Source organism: Aulonocara stuartgranti (genome assembly GCF_965226115.1).
Source record: "Aulonocara stuartgranti genome assembly, chromosome: 2".
Lineage (NCBI taxonomy): Eukaryota > Metazoa > Chordata > Actinopteri > Cichliformes > Cichlidae > Aulonocara > Aulonocara stuartgranti.
The window spans coordinates 8,677,533-8,699,028 of record NC_138940.1 but is presented as its reverse complement, the minus strand read 5'-3'; the positions used below and the strand labels follow the sequence as shown (position 1 = coordinate 8,699,028).

The following is a 21,496-nucleotide window of genomic DNA, read 5'->3' as shown; positions in this document are numbered from 1 at the left end:
TGCTCACATGAGCAACGACACAGAGCTGTGCTGTTGTAAACAAAACTATGTGAAAGGTCAGTGGTTCAAAACACTAAAGATTTAATGCAAAAGAATAATTCAGTGGAAACTGTTTATTTAAATGTGAAATAATGGCCAATAAGACATCATCAAACTGTTTACACATTACTGTAAAATGCATGTTTTGGTTTTGGAAAAATAGGAGTCACAAAAAACAAAAAGTAATGCGCCCTTTTAAATCACCAAAGTGTTACATATGAAGGTGTTTCGTTTTATTCAGTTCTTAAGATAAAAAACCAAACTCCTTTTTAAAGCATTAAGACGACACACAATGAATAAGATAACAATGAACGCGTTACATACGTGTGTTTTTAAAGCTGTAACACTCCTGAGCGATAATAAACTCAAAATAAAGCAGCAGTATTGCAGCAAAGAGCCATGTCTTTTAGTTTTTTTCCGTTATGCTTAAATGTTTCAAGATTTTGATATTAACGGCAGAACAGAGTCAAAGTTTGCACTTTAGCGGCCCCACATGGCAAAATGGTGTCACTTTCAGACATTTTAACAGTTGAACCTTTCATGAATTTTTTGTTGTTGTAATTTTGCCTTTTCCCATACACCACCACAGAGGATTTTAAATCAAACAGTCCAGATGTGTTTGAAGAACAGACTTTTATCTTAAATTTAAGGGCTTCAACAAAAAATGTCAACTGTTTAGGAATTACAGCCTTTTAATACACAGTCCAGTCTCAAAAGTAATTGGACAGTTGATGAACAATTCCCTGCTCGTTTTTCAATAGAAAGCAGATAAATGATTTGAAGTTGCTTCCAAGTGTTAAACTTGCATCTGATAGCCGTTCACTGGATTTCTCAATATGAGGTCCAAAGAAGTGTCGATTAAAGCGGAGAAGGTCTTCATTGATCTGAAAACCAAACTACACCTATCAGAGAGACAGCAAACACTTGAGGAGAGGCCAAATCAATAATGCGGTATCGGCCAGCTCAGCAAAACCTAAAGGCCTGGAAGACCGGGGAGGAAAAATCAGTGAGAATGATCCCAGAGTTCTTTCCATGGTTACGAAACAGCATTACTATCTAACCAGTCAAGACTGCTCTCAGGGAGGTGGGCAAATCACTGTTAGTGTACAATCCAGGAAAGCCCGATCATACTTTGTCAAAAATCATATAAATATATATACGTTTGAACAGATTAAACCAAGACTAACTAACAGAATAATGGGTAGAGAAATGTATGGAGAAGGAGGGGTGTGTATAAAAATGGCTGTAATTCCTCAACAGTTTATGCAGCACTTCTATTAAAACCCACGAATTAATACTGAAAGTCTGGACTTGATGTTCACTGTGGTGGTGTACAGTCCAAAAGCACAAAATTGTATGTTTTAATTTGAGATCTCAGTCAGTAAAAGTTAGTTTGGGCCACTTGTCTCAGCTGATATGACGAATTTAAGCAGCTTGAGATTTGTATGCAAGTATGAAATACGCTGACACATTTAAATCATTAAGATCGATTTGAAAACTACTGCAACTGCAGCTCCAAACAACATTAGAAGGAATTAAAAATTTAAAACACAGTAACAGTCTTGTAAATGTTAACATTTGTGGCTCCACACATCACCTGCTGGGACAAAAATAGAGATAATGGTTTTGTGTTCTCCCAGTTTGACACAAATCAATAAAAAAAATTTAACAGGCCAACAAACAGTGAGGGTTTTTTTTCCTCCTCACAAACGTGAAATACCAACAGAAATAAATACCAGAGGTTTAGCCTACAAACGTAGTGAAAACAGTAAAGTTAAAAAAAAAGTGCAAAGAGCTCACTGAATGTGATTAAGTGACAGGAGTTAACAGTGCGTTTCATAAACTGTCACAAACCAACTGGGAGATCAGGGCCTGAGCGTCCTGCACGCCAGAGCTCAGCTCCGTCTCGCCCTCCTTCACGTGGGTAGCGATGAGGAACAAGCGCCGGTCGCCGAGCTCGGACAGAGACAGAGCGTCGTGGAGGTCAGTGATGCCGCAGGAACCTGGAAGGTCCTGGAGAAAGAAAAAAACATTGAGCATTAAGTAAGATAAGGATGATATACTCCTATATTATATAAAAAAATATAAAGATGAACTTATTTGAAGGGCGTAATGTCTGAGAAATCTTTGCTGACATTTTATCCACCACCAAATTACTGCAGAATAAAATTTGCAGGGTTTGCTGCTTCAGTGATTTTAACCCAAAATATGAAAATGAGAAAAGGATGGAAGCCATCTTTCAGATTTTATTTTGTGACATCTAAATCGACATACGTGCTTTTCAGATGGACAGAAAATGCAAACAGATACAAATCAAAAGGAAATGCAAGTGATAGACTGACACATCATTCAGTTTTAAAACACCTGTCTGTGAAGGTTCTCAGTCATCCAGGTCATCGTAGTGAAAGGAGCTTGCAAAGAAAAGCATCTGGACTTCTTTAAGTTGCTTGAAGACGTTTCACCTCTCATCCGAGAAGCTTCTTCAGAGAAGGATCAAAGAAGAAGCTTCTCGGATGAGAGGTGAAATGTCTTCAAGCAACTTAAAGAAGCCCAGACGCTTTTCTTTGCAAGCGTCTGGGCAAGTTGCTCTCATGGCTAATCGGTGCATGGAGTCTGTTGACATCACATTTTCAGATCAACTTAGCTCGCTTTGAACCCTGGCCAAGGTGTTCTATCCTTTAGATCGCTATCCACAGCTCGTGCAGAGGGAAGGAGCACACATCTACCAGTAACATCACTGGTGCATGTTAAAATGTTTATGTGGCACAGACATGCCTTTTATTAAAAAGCTGAACATGTCGTACAGAGGAGCTTAGTGAGAGTGATCACAAGACTGTGATGAGGTGTGTTCATCGAAGCCTAATGCAGCCTTCTCCAAACTTCAGGCAGCTGCAGCTTAGCTTGATATCTGAAAATCTCTATTTTGTTGTTTCCTGCTGTTGACATGTTACAAGATAGGAGTTCAGGATAGAAAATAAATAAATAAATGCAATTCTTCACATTAAAAGCCAGTTCTATTTTGTGTTTACTTTAGTTGCATCAGTTGCAAGTCTGAAACAAATCAATTGAACTTGTTTCTTTCACGCCCACCTGTTTGTTGGCCAGCACCATTAAAGGCAGGCTTGGACGAGAGGCCAGCAGCTCGTGTAGGTGTTTCTTTGCCACTGGAAAGAGCTGCGGGTTGGACGAGTCGACTACAAATACCAGCAGCAGTGCTTTAGGGATATATTTCTGCCAATATGGCCGCAGATCCTCTTTACCTCCAACTGTCAAAAGAGAGAGACAACACACACTGTTCAAATACAACTCCCGTGTTTATTTCTGTTACATTTTATGCATTATCAAGTCAAAGTCAAAAGTCAAAGTCAACTTTATTTGTCGATTCTGCCACATGTACAGGACATACAGAGAATAGAAATTGCGTTACTCTCAATCCCTAGATAAATAGCAAATGAACATTTAAATATATTTAAATATAAAAGTGATTAAAAATGCAAGTAAAATAATTAAAAAGTAAAAATTTAAATAAATACAATTTTACATATAACAAGAAAGCTATACAATATACACTATAATGGGTAAGTGACATTGAGTGTAAACCAGGCAGAGTAGTGCAAATAGGCAAATAGTGCAAATGGAGATTTAGTAGTGTACGGTAAGAGAAAGTGTAACAACAAAGTCTTATGAGGTAATGGCAGTCCAATGCTCCACAAAGTGACTGGTAACTGGTGCAGGCCAGTGAGTGAGTCAGAGAGTGTGTGTGTTTGTGTGTGTGTGACAGAGTTCAGTGAGACCGTGGAGGAGAGAGGGGAGAGGGGGCAGAATCGGGAGGGAGTTAAGCTTCCTGACAGCCTGATGGATGAAGCTGTCCTTCAGCCTGCTGGTCCTGGCCTGGAGACTCCGCAGTCTCCTCCCCGACGGCAGCAGCTTGAAGAAGCTTTGCATTGGGTGCGTGGGATCAGCCGCTATGCAAAGGGCTTTTTTAGTGAGACGGGTGCTGTAAATGTCCTGGAGGGAGGGGAGAGAGACACCAATGATCCTCTCTGCAGCTCTCACTATGCGTTGGAGGGTTCTATGACAGGACGCATTGCAGGCTCCAAACCACACAGTGATGCAGCTCGACAGGATGCTCTCGATGGTGCCTCTGTAGAAAGTGTACATGATGGGGGCTGGTGCTCCTGCTCTTCTTAGTTTGCGGAGAAAGAAGAGACGCTGCTGTGATTTCTTGGCCAGTGCTGTGGTGTTGTACGTCCAGGAGAGATCCTCTGTGATGTGCACACCCAAGAACTTGGTGCTGCTCACTCTCTCCACAGACGCTCCGTCAATGGTCAGAGGAGCATGTTGGGTGTGCATTCTCCTGAAGTCCACAACAATCTCCTTCGTCTTCTCCACATTCAGAGAGAGATTGTTGTCAGCACACCACGTGGCCAGGCGTCTCACCTCACTTCTGTAGTCGGTCTCATCCCTGTTGCTAATGAGACCCACCACCGTTGTGTCGTCCGCAAACTTGATGAAGAGGTTGGAGCTGTATGATGGAGTGCAGTCATGGGTCAGCAGAGTGAAGAGGAGGGGGCTCAGCACACATCCCTGCGGGGCCCCCGTGTTTAAAATGATGGTGCTGGATGTATTACTGCCAACCCGTACTGCTTGAGGTCTTCCGGTGAGGAAATCCAACAGCCAGTTGCACAGTGAGGTGTTGAGCCCCAGCTGGACCAGTTTTTGAGTGAGCTGTTGGGGGATTATAGTGTTGAATGCTGAACTGAAGTCTATGAACAGCATTCGAACATATGAGTCATTTTTGTCCAGGTGTGTGAGTGCCGAGTGGAGTGCAGTGGAGATGGCATCATCGGTTGAGCGGTTGGGCCGATACGCAAACTGGAAGGGATCCAAGGAGGGGGGCAGGACAGTCTTGATGTGCTGCATGACTAGTCGTTCGAAGCACTTCATCAGGATGGGAGTAAGTGCAACAGGACGGTAGTCATTAAAGCAGGAGGGAGATGACTTTTTTGGAACCGGAATGATTGTGGTGGCTTTAAAACATGTGGGGACGACAGCCTGGATGAGTGATATGTTGAAGATGTCTGTGAAGACATCAGTGAGTTCCACTGCACAGTCTCTCAGTACACGACCAGGAATGTTGTCAGGACCCGGAGCTTTACGTGCATTGATCCTGCTGAGGGATCTCCTCACGCTGTCCGGTGACAGAGTCATCACCTGGTCACCAGGAGGGGGTGGGGTCTTCTGTGCAGTGGTGCTGTTTTGGACTTCAAAGCGAGCAAAGAAAGTGTTCAGCTCGTTCAGCAGGGGGATAGTGCTATCACAGGTCTGTGGTGGGGGCTTGTAATCTGTGATGGTCTGAATGCCCCGCCACAGGCTCCGTGAGTCTCTGCTGTCTTTGAAGTGATGAGATATTTTCCTGGAGTACTGTCTCTTAGCCTCTCTGATGCCACGGGAAAGGTTGGCCCTAGCTGTCCTCAGGCTTGCCTCGTCTCCAACTCTGAAGGCAACATTCCGAGCTTTCAGCAGCCTGTAGACCTCTCCTGTCATCCATGGTTTTTGATTGGCCCGGACAGTTATGGTTTTCGTGACTGTTACATCCTCAATACACTTGTTGATGTAGGCAGTAACAGTCTCTGCGTACTCCTGGAGGTCAGTGGTGTTGTTATAGGTGGCAGCCTGCTTAAACATGTTCCAGTCTGTAGTATTAAAGCAGTCCTGTAGAGCCTCTGAAGACCCCTCTGGCCACACTTGTATCCGCTTACGAACCGGTTTGGTCACTTTAACGAGCGGTCTGTAAGCAGGCATTAGCATGACAGTGATATGGTCTGAGGCGCCGAGGTGGGGGAGGGGAAAAGCTTTGTAAGCTCCTCTCTGGGTGGTGTAAACAAAGTCCAGTGTGTTATTTCCCCTTGTTGGAAAGTCTATGTGTTGTTGTATTTTTGGAAACACGCACTTTAAGTCTGCATGATTGAAATCCCCAGCCAGGATGAGAAAAGCATCAGGATGGGCTGTCTGCTGCTCACTGATGTGCTGGTACAGTTCATTCAGTGCCTCATTCCTGTTGTTGACATTGGAGGAGGGAGGGATGTACACAGCGCACAGGAGTATGGCTGTATATTCCCTCGGTAGATAGAATGGCCGGCACTTAATAACCATTAACTCCAGCACTGGTGAGCAGTACAGCAATACAGCAACACATATGTGATTTTCAACTGGATCATATGAGACAGAGCATACTAAAGATGGGCTCAGGCTTACTTTCCAGAAACTCGATATAGCAGTCATCTTTGTTGATGGAGACGGCGTTGAAGCCCTGTGTCGGCTGTATGTCCTGCTCCAGGCGGCCGGTGGACAAAGACTGCAGCAGGCTGGTCTTTCCGGATCCATCGAGACCCAGAACCAGAACCTGTGTTCCCTTTGACTCCACAGGCTGGGACTGGAACACAGACCACACTGGATCAGAGCCTGATATTCACACCAATATTAAAAAGGATTATTTCCTCTATGATGTCATTGGTTCAGGAAATGTAAATGTAAAAATTGAGTTTTATTTAAAAAAATTATTTAAGTCAAAAAAAGATGTTTAATTATTATCTTAAGAAGAAAATCAGATGTTAGCTGACAGAACTGATATTGCAGGTTAGTAATTAAAAATAAATCTCAGGCTAGAAGTACTGTAGACAGTTTCTCAATCTCAAAGAAACGCCAAAATGTATATAATTCTTTAGAAAAATATTATTTAGGAACAGCTAATATTGATAATATATACCAAACAACTGTCTTAATGTTTCAGATTTTGTTTAGTATTTAAAAATACTGTGAATAGGTCTAATATACGACATAGTGTAGAACTGTGCAGAAATAAGCAGTTTTTCCTGTTTCTCATGTTAAATCTTGGAAGGAAGGTCCTTTTTACTCTTTATTCATAATCATGCCAAATAGTGTCTCTTAACTTGTTCCAGGCCGAGTTATCATAGTTTTGTATTTTCTTGATTAGTTTTTATATTTATTTCACTTTGACTTTTGTTTTTATTTCAGTTTAGTTTCAGTTAATTTCCAGAGTGTGATTGCTCATTTTAGTTTATTTTTATTGTCTGAAAAATGATTAGTTTTAGTTTAGTTTTTGTAAGTTTCAGGGCCAGAGTTTTAGTCTTTTAAAGTATTATTGTATTTGGGGTACATGCCAGATGCAGGATTTAGGAAATTGACTATAGATGTTACAATATAAACACAGAACTTTTTGAAAGCAGTTGATTCCAGTCTTAACCAAAATAACAAAACTTAGCACATTTAATTGGTCTTTTTTTAAAAAAAAATACTTAGTTTTTCAATTTTTTTTCTTATTATTTTTATATTCGTTAAATACAATTAGACAGATTTTTTTTAAGTTAACTATAATAAGCTTCCGTCCAGTAGGTCGAGCTCAGACATTATTTTAGTTTAGTTAGTAAAATGTAATATGCACTAATAATAATAATAACCTAAAAGAAAAAAAAATCTCTTTTTTGGTTTACACATCCCATATTTTATTTTAGATATTTCAAAATGTCCATTTACTCAGTGAAATTTTTTTTTACTTTTGTATTTATTTAATTATTTTATTTAATAACTTCTCTTGGGATGTAAATAAAAAAAAATGAATTAATATATAAAATGTGCAGATTAATCCAGCCGCTGCCTCACTAAACTGTCCCGAAAACCGCCTTTGAGTTGAATGGAACAGCCTACATTTCCCAGAACACCACGTGGGAACCCCAAAGAACGTGCATTTGCCGCTGAAATATGTACAACTTTACGCAACATGTAAAATAAGTTATTTTACCGAAACGCTTCTTCGTCTCGTCTTAAGTGTAAAACCCGGGGGGGCAGCTGGGGTGAAGGCACAGATGTAGTGTTTTAGGAGCAGCAGTCTGAACATTTCCACACAGGTGTGTCCGGTGAACGTTACCTGTGATGTGTTCCGAACTTCAGCAGCTGCTACAGGTTCAACCACGGCCGTTGTGGGCTCAGCACACTGTGTCTGCTGCTGCTGAGCTTTAATCACCGGAGTCTCTTCCTCTCTTATTTCATCCTTCTCTCCTTCCCGCTGCTCTCTGTCACTTTCACCGACCTCTCCCAGGCGTGTTTCGGGCTTCTCCTCCCCGGAGGAGGACGCATAGTTCCAGATAAGATAAGCGACTCCTCCCGCCACAGCGACGGAGGCGCCGACGATACCAGCTCTGCTCAAACTCAACATGGTGCTCAACTGCCGGCTTTGCTGCTCTGTCTGGGCGCCGTTTACCCGTTTGCCTGCGACATGATTGGAGTTCTGGTGAAAATGTAAGTCCGTAAGCGCTTCCCCGCCCCTCTCCTCTGCTCAACAAGTGGATTAACAGACCGGAAGCTCCGGAGGAACTTCTCAAAACGATATTTCCGGATAAAGTGCGCGGAGGTGTTGATGCAGTTCTGAGACCGGCCGCCAGATGGCGCAAAATAATCTTGAAATGTTTTAATGCAACCATTTCTTTAACGCTGTTATTCGCACTCTGACCGCTAGGGTGTCCAACTACTGTATAATACACTTGCATTTAAAATATATAAATTACTAGTAGCCAATATAAAGTTTAAATTTTAAGAACAATTACTGCAGTAAAAAAAGAAGCGGTAACTGTTCTAATTATCCTACTTAGTCAAAGTATAATTTTTTATTTAATTTGCGATATTTGATGGTTTTATGTATTTTTATTTTTACCCCATATTTTTTCATTGTTTTGTCATTATTCCATGTTATTTTATTGATCACTTATTTGAGCTAAGTGCTAATATTAGTTTAACTGTAATTTTACCCAATGTCACACCTTCTTTATTTTTAATGTTGGAAAAAGTAAATATTTATTTTCAAGAATAAAAAAATTGTGAAAATGTTAAAGGAGGGATAGCAAGCTGGGGATCAAATTGGCTACAAAAGGGTTGAATCCAGACCGCTAGGTGGCTTTAACCCAAGTGTCATTAATAAAATGAACTACTATTCCTGCAGTGGAGATACCTGAACTCATACACAAGAAAAAAAAAAAACTGAAATTAAAATGTTTAACATTTTAATTGCTTGAATAACAGCGCATACATAAAATCCTTCCCTTCTTATTTAACATCTAAGCATTTTGTGATTTAAAGACTGGGATCCATACATTTTAATTAAATATATATTTAAAAAAAAAAACACTCTTAGTCCCCCCCCCTTTCTTTTGCAAATGGATAGGGCATTAGATGCATTCTCAGAATTTATTTTATATTGTTTTTGTTATACAAATCAAAGGAGAAAACTCCAGAGGTAATTCAGACTTTATATTAAATTAAACTCAAAAAGGTTACAATGTGGTCCTTAAAAATGTAAATAAATCTCGCTTAGTAACACAAAGACAGGCTAAATCAAATAAATAAGACGAAATTTATTTCATTTTACAATTCTTATAGCCTAATTTTAACTATGATAAAAGTTTCCTCCTCATTTATTTTTTTTCCCCATTGCAAAGGTGGTACCTATTATATTATTCTTTCTTTCTATTTCCACCCGTGGTATTAAAATACACTTCTGGGTGATTTCAGAGGCTTTAAAGCATGTAAGTGATTCATTAAGGATTACAAAAGGATTCAGACCTGCAACAGTTTAACATGAAATTAACACAAAACACAGTTAACTGGTTTCTAATGTTAGATTCGAAAATGTATAGAAAAATTATTTTAGATATATTGAAGCCTTTCAAATTATGATTTTTATAACAAAAACATTTATTTATAGTTTCTTAACTTATTCCAGTTGAACAGTGACAAACATAGTAGATTAAATTATTTTAATGATCTTCTCTCCTCCTCCTTCACATCCTGTAGGGCTCCGCCTGGTTGGTCCTCCTCACTGGCACCCCGTCCTCCAGCTCAGGAGCACTCAGCAGCCAGGGTGGCAGGTTGCTGTCCTGTTGTTTCACCCCGAGGTTCTTCCAGGTCCGGGCCCGGAGAGAAGGTGGTCTTTTTTTCTGTGGGACCCGCTGGACCTGCTCAGTCCCCAAACTGGACAAGTCCGCTGGCTCACCCTGCCGGTGCCTCCTGGACTTGGGCGCCTTCTGAACATTGCTGTAGCTCTTCTGCTTGATGGAGGACAGAAGCCTCGCTCTTTTGCTGCAGGACTCCTTCTCATCTTCTTCCTCCTCCTCTTCTTCTTCTTCTTCCTCCTCCTCTTCATCTCTTTCCTTCTTGTCTTTGAGTAGCTGTGAGGTGAACGTTTTGTTCTGCCAGGTGATGAACTCTGACATGCAGTCTCTCAGGCGTGAGGTGAAGTCTCTGTGGGTCATTGTGATCTGGGAACCCACATCCTTGGTGGTCTCCTTCAGCTTCTCGTACAGGCCCTGGAGGTTGGCTATCTCTTCCAGGGTGTCTGCACTGATGAGCTCACGCACCGCGGTTGTCCTGCTCAGAAACTCAGGGCACACATGGTCCTTCTTTGGCTTCTGCTGCTTCTGGAAGGTCAGAAAATGCGGCATGGCCGTGTAGTGGATGGCTTTGGATGCCACAAGCTTCTTGTAGATATAAACTACATCAAGATGGCCGGATTCTACAGATTCCTTGAGAAAGGCTTGCACGTGGGTCCAGTCCTTCAGAGCGAGCCGGATCATCACAGGTGGTTCGGCGAGCTGCGTGTGGTAGAAACCAAACATCAGGTACAAGCCCCCCACTCGGATCTGGTAGCTGTATGGAGGTAGGAAGTACTTTACAGCTGTGGCCAGAGTCACCCTGCAGAACCGCTTCAGTTCACCCGCATTGATGGTGCCAATGAAGAGATCAGAGAAGCCCATCTCCCTCCAGAGGGCTGAAAAATCCTCATACCTGACCGAGTCTATCTGCTGGAAGCGCCCCAGTAGCTCCTCCACATCTTCAGTCAGAGGGCCATAGAAGAAGTCTGAGTAAACACACGGCAAACGAGGCATCGTTTCATCCAAAACCCACAGAGATTCACTCAGGCTGGCTGCTCCACAAGTGAGCTGTGGTCAAAGCAGGTGTAGTGCGTTGATGGCAAATTACCAAGCAAGAGCGCCCAGTAGTGGCAGGATGTACCAAGTAAAAACCATTTAAACCAGGTGCATCAAACATACTGGGCCCTAACTTAGCCCAGGGGATGACTTTGCACAATGAGAGGCTGGGTTTTTCTTAATAACAGCTTATTTTGACAAACTTAACATTTCCTTTTTTATGACATTTTGTAAGAGTAAAGCAGTGCTATGGCAACCTCATGCCATACAGGTAGGTAGGCAGGAATAGGACCAGCATGGAGTTGTACTGGCAAAAAGACAGGAGGGTGAGCTGGACATGGCAGAACTGAAAGTAAGACTGGGAGTAACCAGGGTGGACAAGATTAGACAGAAGCTTATCAGAGGGACTGCTCAGATTTAGTGGATTTGGACCAACGTTAGAGAGGCGAGGCAGAGTCCAGGCAAGAGCATCAGGAAGTGAACCAGCTGGTTGGTAAATTGACATTTGTTGCTGTTAATCACTTAGAAATGATGCACCAGTGACCTTTAGATTATGTGCTACTACAGCAAGTGAAATCCATGTTTATTCTGTTGTTTTTTTTCAAAAATGCTGGATTAAAATATTACAAGCACACCACGGTAATCTGATTTTCAGTATAATAGAAGTTCCTCCTATAATAACAAGTAAAAAAGGGATTTTTGGAGATTTTAAATAAATGGCTACACATGTAATTTTTCTCTGTGACCACATGATGGCTTCATATCTCACAGAGCAACAGAGATTATTAAGTATGAGAAAATTTAAGGTGCAGTTTAACTTCCTTTACTTAAATTATAAAAAATGACCTGCGTTAACCATTAAAAAAACCCCCAAATATTACATTAACAGGACATTTTAAAGCATTGCATAATTTAATTTCAGCTACATTTAGTCTTAAATGTCAAAGTTATGATCTTTTTCTTCATCATGATCTGGATCATTTGGCTCCATCTCACATTCATAGCTGTGGTCTTCCTCTTTTCCAGCACATCCACTATTCTCCATACACGTTCAGTGTATGCTCTAATGACCCCAGGAGGTATGTTGTCATGGAAAATTTGCCCCTGAAAAAAAGCTTCTAAGGTGAAATTTTTTTTCTAATGTGTGAGAGTAAGAACTTTGGAGTGATGGATAAAATTTAAACAGCAACCCATCTTTAAGAAGACCAGCAGAGAATTTTCAGTAAACATCAACAAATACATCCAGTCTCTCTATAAACATCTCCATTCATGCACAAAGCCTCAAAATGAGCCATACTAGGAAAAAAACTCACAGCAGGAGCATCGCTGTTCAGTTTTATTTAGACTTAACAAAATGAAAACCTGTTTGGCCAAAATAGTGTCTTTCTGAACACATGCATGTGACAGAATCAAAATCCTTTTGCTTGAATTCAGACAAATAAATTCAAAAATAAATATCTGTTACTTTACTGTAGCTAACTGAAAATACATTGAAATATTAAAGAAAGGTGAAACTATCAGGTGGAGCTGGACACGCTAATACTGAAACTCAACAGGTTTAAGCACCATTACCCTAAATTCTGAACTTTGAGTTACTCTGCAAAAGCAGTTTTATAACGCCCCTAATTCTAATGAAGGATACTCGCTGTTTTAAGAGTACTTAACAATGCTTAAAATGCAATAAAGACATGACTGAGCTCCTTAATGCATACATGATTTAAACACTTAATTCATTTTTGATTGATCAGAATTTGTTTTTGCTTAAAAATAAAGAAAAATGCTAAATACAGTGCAACTGTTAAGGTGTAGAAATATGCAGCCAAGAAGACAATTCAATGGACATTTAATGAGAATATGGATATCTGTGGTGTTATTGATTCAGTGAAAACAAACGCTGGTTTTGCAGAGCAACAAAAAGTCAATTTCAGTGGAACTGTCCTTTCAATCGTCAACTCTTTTTTTTCTCCTTTACTTTGTAAAAAAAAGTCAGATTCATGGTGTCGATGAGCAGCGGGGAGGATTTTGGTTTGATCAAATGACCTGAACAGAAAAAAAAAAAATAAAAAAAAATAAAACTGAATTTTAAAAAAACCAAGGAAAAAAAAAAAAAGCTTCTAAATTCTCTGCTGCTCAGATGCCAACAGCCTTCTTCCTCACATTGCTTCCCACTGTCTACCAGCCTCCTTTGCCTCCTTTCTTCTTCTTTTGCGGTGCTTTCTTGCGAGTGGCGCCTGAGGACGACGGTTTCTGCTGTCGTGGGGGAACTACGCCGCTGGCGGGGGCTGTAGAAGAGCCGGACGCAGACCCTGGTCTCGGTGAGGTAGGGGGGCTGCTGGCAGTCTTACTGGCATCCCTGAAGAGAGAAAAGAGCCACAGTGCAGTTAGAAGGGCCGGAAAATTATAGCGCTGAGTTTGTTTATTCAGGATCTGAGTTTCCTTCTGTGACGTGGATGAGTGAAATAAACGTTTGATTAGCAACAAAGCTTTTGTTGGACAGTGTCTCCCACCACCTCCACTTTTCCATGTATTTATAAATTCAGGTAGCAGCATGATGTTTGATAAGTTTATCATCCATGTTTGAATAACTGACTTTCAACAGTGACCTGCTCAGCCTGCCATTAGGGTCCAAGTCCAGCTGGTTAACGGCGACTGAACTTTCAAAATAAGAGCAATAAGTTGCATCTGCATCTTCAGACATCCTTGGGTGGTGCAACAACAGCACAAACTTTGTTAGGATTATTAATAAATAATTTTAGCTTCTGTAAAAGAGAAACTGGAGGGCATCAAAGAGTAACCTGCTCAGTTGCTAATAGGGAAACTCAAGCTCAAGGGCTGTAAGTAGCTGGTTAAAAGCAATTGAAATTTCAAAGTAAAAGTGAGGGTATGTGCAGAAAAATCTGTTGTAGATGGAGTCGTTCTCTCCCCTGTTCTGTTTTGGAGCTGCGGTAGTTCAGATGAATGGTGGCAGATGGATTTCTCCTTTAGGAGAGACTGAGAATAATTTTGTTCTCAACAACAGATGAGCCCTTCCTCCCGCAAAGCAGCTGCGGCTCTGATCTGATTTCAGAGTTCATTGGCATGAAAACAAAAGAACAATCTCAGTTGCTTTTCCTCCATTAGTGCCGTTAATAACTGGGTTTACAATTACAGGAAATTGCACCCAGGCGCCTCGGCTGGTTGTGCGTGTGACTGCGGAGTTTACTCACAGCTCTGCTGAAGCTCCTGCCGTCGCTCCCTGTGTGCCTTTTCCTATTTGATCCTTCTTCTTGCCCTTCTTCTTCCCTCTGTAGTAGGAGCGCTCCTTCATAGGAAGCCACCTCTCGGGGTCAGGGGTCACTTTGGGGTCATAATTCTTGGGCAATTTTCCTAAAAGGAAGATGGTATGGTGTGAGTACTTTATGAGCAATAACTAGACAAAATATCTTCAACAGAGAAAACAAAAAAAAATCTGAATTATTCTCTTTTCCTAACAGTGGTTTTAATGTTTTGGCCGCTCAGTGTGCATTTGAATTTCCTACATCATTAATCAAACTCTTTTTCTCTAAGGAGAACAAAAAAGATACAATTAGATGTTTTTGCTCATTTAGAAGAAATAATTTCATGGCCTTTTGTATGTGTAAATAAAAACTTCCAGAACAGATTCAATCTAAATCTTAGCAAGTGATTGAAAGACATACCTTTCTTTTTCTTCTTCTTCTTTTTGATTTCACCATGGCTTTTAAAGAAAATAAAGGAGAAAAAAAACAAAGAAACTTGTCAATGTGTCCCTCGTTCTTTTGAATGTTTTGTTTACAACCCCCCCCCCCCAAAAAAAAAAAACACAACAAAACACAAAAACACAAAAACAAAAAAAATAACAAAAGTAGCCACAGAAGAGAGTAACAGACATTTACCCTTGTTCTTTGGGAGGGTTTTCTCCCACGACTTTAGCGGCTTTTTTCCTGACGTATGTGGCTCCGTGGGAATTCTCCAGCTCGTCAACGTCCACGTTGAAAGACATGGTGTCTGCAGACGGTAGGTGTTTGCTGAGCCTGTAGAAAAAAGCTAAGGATGCAACAACTGCTGACATCCAGATTACATCCTGGTCTTCCTGGGTTACATTTACTTCAATAAGGTATGGATCATTTGTAAAATTAATAAACTATTTTGTCAACATAATACCAAGCTTTGTTGAAAATGAGCTAAAGAAGGTCTTTTTATCTTTTTTGTTTTCTCTCTGACTTCCAAGCACAAAAACATTAGTTTCCCACAGAGAAAAATAACAAATCCTCAAATTGAAGGAGCTAAAATCAGAATATATTTGATATTTTTCACAAAACAAATGTTATTTGAGAATCCAAATATGTTCCAGTTAGTAAAAAAAACAAAACAAAACCGTTTAAGCATCCATAAGTTGTATTTAATAATATGAAAGGATACGATTTGGCTTTATCCGTGTCCACTAGAGAATATGCAGAGATGAGTTGTGCCAATGTGTGGACGTCCTTGGTGTTTTGTCTGTTTTGAGAAAAGTGATTTTTATGAAAACTGTTTGATGACATTTGAGGTATATTTTATAAAGAAATAAAACCAGCATCTGTGAGATTTAAAAAGACTTGACACATGTTGAACCAGCCGAGTGTTTAGCAGGGATTTAACTCACTTCCACAGCTGCTCCAGATCACTAATGGCTTCTTTTTTCCGTCCATACTTCAGCTTGAAATTGGCAGCTTCTCTTACAAGAGCCAAATGTGTAGCAGATCCAGGCTGTGTAGGAGAAAAGACACAGTGGGAACACGTTCACATGTCTAAAATGAAAGCTAACTGAAATCAAAATGCACACTTAAAAAGTGTTTGACCTATACACAACAGAAATTAAAGTGTAAAACAGTGGTTCAGACTTGCACAACACGAACCACCATCCGTGACACACAAACCTGTTCAGACTGGTAATGCTCAATAGCTTGTTTGAAAACATCGATGGCGCTGTCGATGTCTTCTTCATGGGAGTACATTGTTACCAGAGCTGAAACCTGAAGAGACGATGACATGGTCAAAATAAATATATGAGAGAACAAAAAACGTAAAAGTCAACAATTTTGACATTAACGGGGCATTTTAATTAAGAAAAACAACAATTTAAGAAAAAAAAAAAAGTCAAAGTAGCATCTTTAGTCTTACCATCCCTGGTTTGTGCTTGAACTCTTCAATGGACCTCAGGACATCACAGGCTTTTGTCACATGACCTGAAGACCAAACCATTCATTGGATTATAACACCTAATGAGGAGCATGTATCAAAATTAAACTGCTCAAAGTTTAAAGGTAAAAAACCTTTTGAAGTTGCACTCGTTTGTTTCTTTATTAATTATTGTTGTTTCAGTACTCAGGCGATAATAATCAATGTGCGTGTTTGTTTTAGGAAGCTAGAAATATGAAATACTATCACGTCCACAGAGAAAAAAAACAGTAAGACAGAGCGGGGTGTGTGTGTTCGAATGCAGATCACTACCTTGTACTAAATAGAGTTGTGCCATTGTCAGTTTGATGCCAGACGCACTCTCTGGATTCTGATCGGAGAATTGCTGCAAAATTAAAAAAAAGAAAAGAAAAAGATCAGTTAACAGAATTAATGAAACTATTAATTACTGAAGGACAAAATACGAACATTTTCATCCAAACCCAATAGTGTTGTAAGTGTTTTAGGGCATCTTTTTTTTGTATCCCTTTTTGTATTCCCGTCTTCACAGTTAAGCATCACTTTTAACTGTGAAGACATTTTTCAGTATTTTTAAAAACCACACAACCACAGTGAAAACATTTCGTAGATGAATTCTTTTAAAAAACAAACAACAAAAAAAAACCCCTGAAAAAGCAAATCTTTCAGTACTTTTTTCTGCTTCTATACTTTTTAACATTTTCATTGAAGGATTTTTAAAGTGCGATATTAACTATATATTCAATCAGCTTTCACCACTGTGATTTTTTAGGTTAACTGGTGCATCATTTGATCATTTTCTCATAATCAGACAAAAGGAGGAGAATGTGTATCGGTTCTCATAATAAGGAGCAGTGTGCATCATTAATACCTGGAGCAGCTCTATGGCCCTGCTGTGCTGCTTCTCTCTGCACAGCTGAGCCACCTGGATAAGGACCGGCCGTGGATGTCCTGGATTTTGAGCCTGAAGACTGGATGACAGCTTCCTGCACTGGTCAGCCTGTTAACGGGCAAAAGCACCATCGGTGTGAAAATAATTACCTATTATTAATTATTTTTCATTCCTCCTCCAATCACACCCGTACCTGATTAGTGTACATGGCCAGCAAGGCTTTGTTGAAGTCAATGGCCTGCAGCTGTTTCTTTGCCAGCTTGTACTCAACACCTTCAGCATTCGTCAGCTTCACCTTTTTCTTTGAGTCAAACACGTTTTGGTCCTGAGGAAAGAGACCGAGCCTTAGCACCAGCGTCGTGGCTGAAATTTTAGTTTTATGATCCCTGTTTAGCGTCTGAAAGTGGATTTCAGGGAGGTTCAAACCCACCTTGTTTATGGTGATGATATTGTTGGCAGTCACAGCAAGCAGCCCCACGTCAGATGGCCTGAAATTAAATCAAAGAATTAGAGCAAGCTGAAAATCTATTTAACAACTTAATGCCTGCCTCTAGATGCTTCTGAACTGTCTAAATGCATCCCCATCATCTTTTTTGAGACTAAATTTGATGCGATGATGCCACAACTCACTTGAGCTTGATGACCTGGTTGTAGAGCTGCAGAGCCTCATCTGTGCGACCCTGCAACTGCATGACGTACGCCATCTGAGAATGGATGACGGCCAGCTCCGACTGGATGTCCTCCTCAGTCATATCCTGAAAGGGACAAACAAGAAATGATGGTGATTAGCTGGAAAACGGTGAAAACTAAGTGTTACAAATACAAGATAATTATGAACAAGCTTAGCATATCAATATACATATATGGCCAAAATATGATTACAGCAAGGTTATTCCCATACAATTTTTATGTAAATAATGCATAAATGTAGAATATTTTAAGACTTAAAAGTATGTTAAGAGTGGACTAAATTTCACTAGACTTGTGACATACTTCTGGACCATCGTTTAGGTGAAATTACTAGAAGTGAAATTGAAATAGGTCTCAAAAACACTTACAGAATCATCTGCCAGCGAGACTCTGCAAAGCTCTGTCAGAAGAAATGATCAGTTTATGTCTGAGGTCATTACATCATTTTAAAAATACATCAAACACCAGCTTGATAGCAGAGACTGAATATAAACTGACCTTCTGCTTGCTGTAGTTTATTGAGGGCCTCTGTAAGCTTTCCTTGGCCAATCAGAGAACAGGTAGCATTGTAGCAGAGCTCATACGTTGACTCAGGCAGACCCAGATCTTCCTGCAAAAGGAAAACATAACATGTTCAAACATGAGTTTATTCTAGTTCTACTCAAACAGTCCGACTCCAGTTCTGTGCAACAAAGTGGAGGGAGTAAGTTTTTGATTTAAAAACTCAAATGAAAAGCTGACTGATGAACTGTGCCAATGAATGCTTACCATTGGAGCCTTCTCCCACTGACTCATTGCAGCCACCACAGCGGCGAGGTTGGTCTTCCTCTCCTCTTCGTACTCGTCCTGGGAGTTCCTGATCAGATCCGTGTAGACAGACTTGCACTCATCGTAGCGCTCCAGTCTGTACAACTGCACAAAGAAAAGAGCTGGTTCAGATTAGCAGACGTCGTCACTCTTCTCACAACAAGACGAAAATAATATCCTGTTAGAAATACACAGAAATTGCCAAGCTGACCATTTATTACAAATCTCTCATTCTCACTCACCAACCAACAAAACCCAAAACACTTGTGTTCTCAAAAGAATGTCTCACTGTAATAAATAATAATAGTAAATCATACAGACTGCATAAAGATTGTAACAAGCTGATATTCACAAATATTGGGGATAGTTTTAACAACACTGAAGTTACTTTAAGACAAACATAAATAGAGCAGTGGCGTTAAGAGGTGAAAATGCTTCGCTCTACAACCCTGATGTCTCCGTTTCAGAGAAAAATTGCTCAATTACACTTTTGCTATCTGCTTTTTTACAATGTTACTTAACAACATTTAAATGTTTTTACAATCATGTTTCAAATACAGAAGCCACATATTCAAACAGCAAGCTGTTTGCATTTATTGTATACCGTTTAATTTGAATATGATTTGTTTGCAGTTCTGATGCTAGATGATCAGATTTTAAAATGCCACATATTAACAATCAGCAGCTTTAAAGGCCTCAACACTTTCTTTTCTTCTAACTTTGCTGCTCTTTTCAACAAGTAGATGACCAATGACTGACTTCTTTAGCACAAACAGTAAATATACACTAAACTGTATAAAAAAAATGTAAAATAAATAAATAAATAAATACAGTAATATAATCTACTTCTATCAACAGCTCCCTTTAGGGATCATCTGCTTCCATCTCACCATATTCCAGCATACTCTACTGTCAGATCAACCCTCTCCATGCCCTCCTTCACTACCATCCATGAAACTTCTCTGTGGTCTTTCTCTTTTCCTCCTGCCTGGCAGCTTCTTGTTCATCATCCTTTGTCCAATATATCCACTATCCCTGCTCTGCACATGTCCACACCATCTCAGCCTTGCCTCTCTAACTCCTATCTTGGTCACTCCCAATGAAAATTTTAACATCTTCGGCTCGCTCTCCGTTCTTTTGGTCAGTGTCGCCAACATCTTCAAACCATACATCATAGAAGTCCCCACCATCTTGTGAACCTTCCCCTTCCCTCTTGCTGCTATCTTTCTGTCACAAATCACTGCAAACACTAACTCCACCCTGCCTACACTCTCTTATAAAGCTCTCTGGTGTACTGTGTGTTGCTTTGGATGACTGACAAATATTTAAACTACTCAAGATACACCTCTGCTCCTTGCGTCTTCACTGTTACATCATATATTCCGTTTTGCTTCTCTGTCTTGCTGTATTTCTGTCTTACTACAAATCAGTCTTATTTGTGAACATCAGTCCACTGAGGCTCCTGCCTGACCTCATCTGTCGACCTGCAAGTCTCTATTGCCACCTCCTTACTGTCCTCATACATGTACTACACTACCCTCACATATTTCTCTGCCGCTCTTAAAGCAAAATTCTATAGTGCCTTAAGGTCTTAACCTAGCTTCATCAACTCTTTCCTACAGCTTCCATCAACTGCATGACTACAAACAGTAATAATATAATATAATATAATATAAGCCTCACCACTTGACCGTAAAGCTCCTTCAGCTTGTCTGTCTGCTCAGGAGCACTCTCGATGGTCTTCAGGGAGCTCTCCACTCTGTTCAGCCGGTACTCGCAGTATGCCTTCTCAAACACCACCTCACTGAGTGGAAAAAAGACCCCCATCCACCCCCGAAAAAGGGTTTAAATGTGCAACACACCATAAAGAACAAACCTTACAAGACTTTTGTACGTTTTTCTTAGAGCATGGCAGAATTGCTGTGAAACTATACACCGTTAGACACTTAAATGTCAACAGTGAACTACAGGAGTACTTTATACGTCAAGCACAGGTGAGTGACAGCGTGCCGCTTACCTGCCGAGCACCTTTGAGTGGGTGTTCATCACATTTAGCGCCTCTTTGAAGCTCCCATTCTGGATATGGCAAACCACTTTACAGTGCAGTGCCGTCACATCGTCTCTGTTTTCGTGTAAAACTGCGACAGGACAGAAAGAAAACAGCAGTGAACATCACTCGCTACGAACAAAAAAAAGATTTTGCCCTGACGCTGATGTGATTGTGCAAGGACAGAGGAGTGTAAAGCAGCCGCTTAACGTTTCCAGGACAGCCGCCTGGCTAATCATGGGTTAGCTGTCGTGGTTGGCTAGGGACACGTCAGTCATGAGACAGTGGATTTAGGGGGCTAAATATTATTTAACGATGGCTCAAAGTCACACAACAAATAGCTAATTCAGCAGGTATATATATATGTTTATTACACATCGTTAATCAGAGCTTAATACACGAAGCTCCACGGGTGTATTTAACACCCTGACTGCAGTTAGCTCAGACACATGCTAACAGCTGGTACTGCTCTGCGGGAGCAGAGGGGAAAATCCGCCGCGTGTCCGCTCTCTGGTTCCGTTTTCAGAGTCAGCCTGTATACCTACTTTTAGTAAGAGCTTTGAGGGCTCTGGTGTAGTCTCCATTCTGTCCGCAGCGGTTGACTTCGGTCCAAAGAGAAGCCACAGATACTCCTCCACTCGCCATCTCCGCTGAGTGGACGCTCTCGGTGCCGGAAACAGAATGTGTTTACATCCGGGACAGCAACAAATACGTTTATTAATTTTTAAATAATTTCTGTGCGGAATAAATGAAACGTAGTCATAAATTGGGACGCTCTTCCAATGTTAATAAAAGCCTACTATTTGGGGGGCATGTAGTTTTTAA

At 40.6% G+C, this 21,496-nt stretch overlaps 3 protein-coding genes across 4 annotated transcripts; all 3 read right to left on the bottom strand.

Annotated features, from left to right (window-relative positions):
- Positions 1-98: 98 nt before the first annotated feature.
- Positions 99-8,457, bottom strand: arl9 (ADP-ribosylation factor-like 9). The gene is made up of 4 exons (XM_082548538.1): positions 7,988-8,457; positions 6,298-6,475; positions 3,130-3,305; positions 99-2,052 (listed from the first exon to the last, which is right to left on the bottom strand). The coding sequence occupies exons 1-4, from the start codon at positions 8,273-8,275 to the stop codon at positions 1,876-1,878; spliced, it is 819 nt and encodes a 272-aa protein (XP_082404664.1). The 5' UTR covers positions 8,276-8,457; the 3' UTR covers positions 99-1,875.
- Positions 8,458-9,187: 730 nt separating this feature from the next.
- LOC309690888 (snRNA-activating protein complex subunit 1-like) lies at positions 9,188-12,258 on the bottom strand. 2 transcript variants are annotated; one of them, XM_082508325.1, is made up of 2 exons: positions 10,897-12,258; positions 9,188-10,758 (listed from the first exon to the last, which is right to left on the bottom strand). In XM_082508325.1, the coding sequence occupies exons 1-2, from the start codon at positions 10,995-10,997 to the stop codon at positions 9,894-9,896; spliced, it is 966 nt and encodes a 321-aa protein (XP_082364451.1). In that variant the 5' UTR covers positions 10,998-12,258; the 3' UTR covers positions 9,188-9,893. The 2 variants fall into 2 exon arrangements, with proteins under 2 accessions (XP_082364451.1, XP_082364450.1); XM_082508324.1 differs by having other exon boundaries at positions 9,240-12,258.
- A 102-nt stretch (positions 12,259-12,360) lies between these two features.
- On the bottom strand, positions 12,361-21,361 carry srp72 (signal recognition particle 72). Its single transcript, XM_082508307.1, has 19 exons — positions 21,217-21,361; positions 20,642-20,762; positions 20,308-20,428; positions 18,586-18,729; positions 18,316-18,427; positions 18,186-18,217; positions 17,758-17,882; positions 17,558-17,615; positions 17,321-17,452; positions 17,107-17,235; positions 16,530-16,602; positions 16,200-16,264; positions 15,956-16,051; positions 15,682-15,785; positions 15,459-15,536; positions 14,933-15,070; positions 14,717-14,754; positions 14,246-14,405; positions 12,361-13,392 (listed from the first exon to the last, which is right to left on the bottom strand). The coding sequence occupies exons 1-19, from the start codon at positions 21,314-21,316 to the stop codon at positions 13,212-13,214; spliced, it is 2,007 nt and encodes a 668-aa protein (XP_082364433.1). The 5' UTR covers positions 21,317-21,361; the 3' UTR covers positions 12,361-13,211.
- Positions 21,362-21,496: the final 135 nt, after the last annotated feature.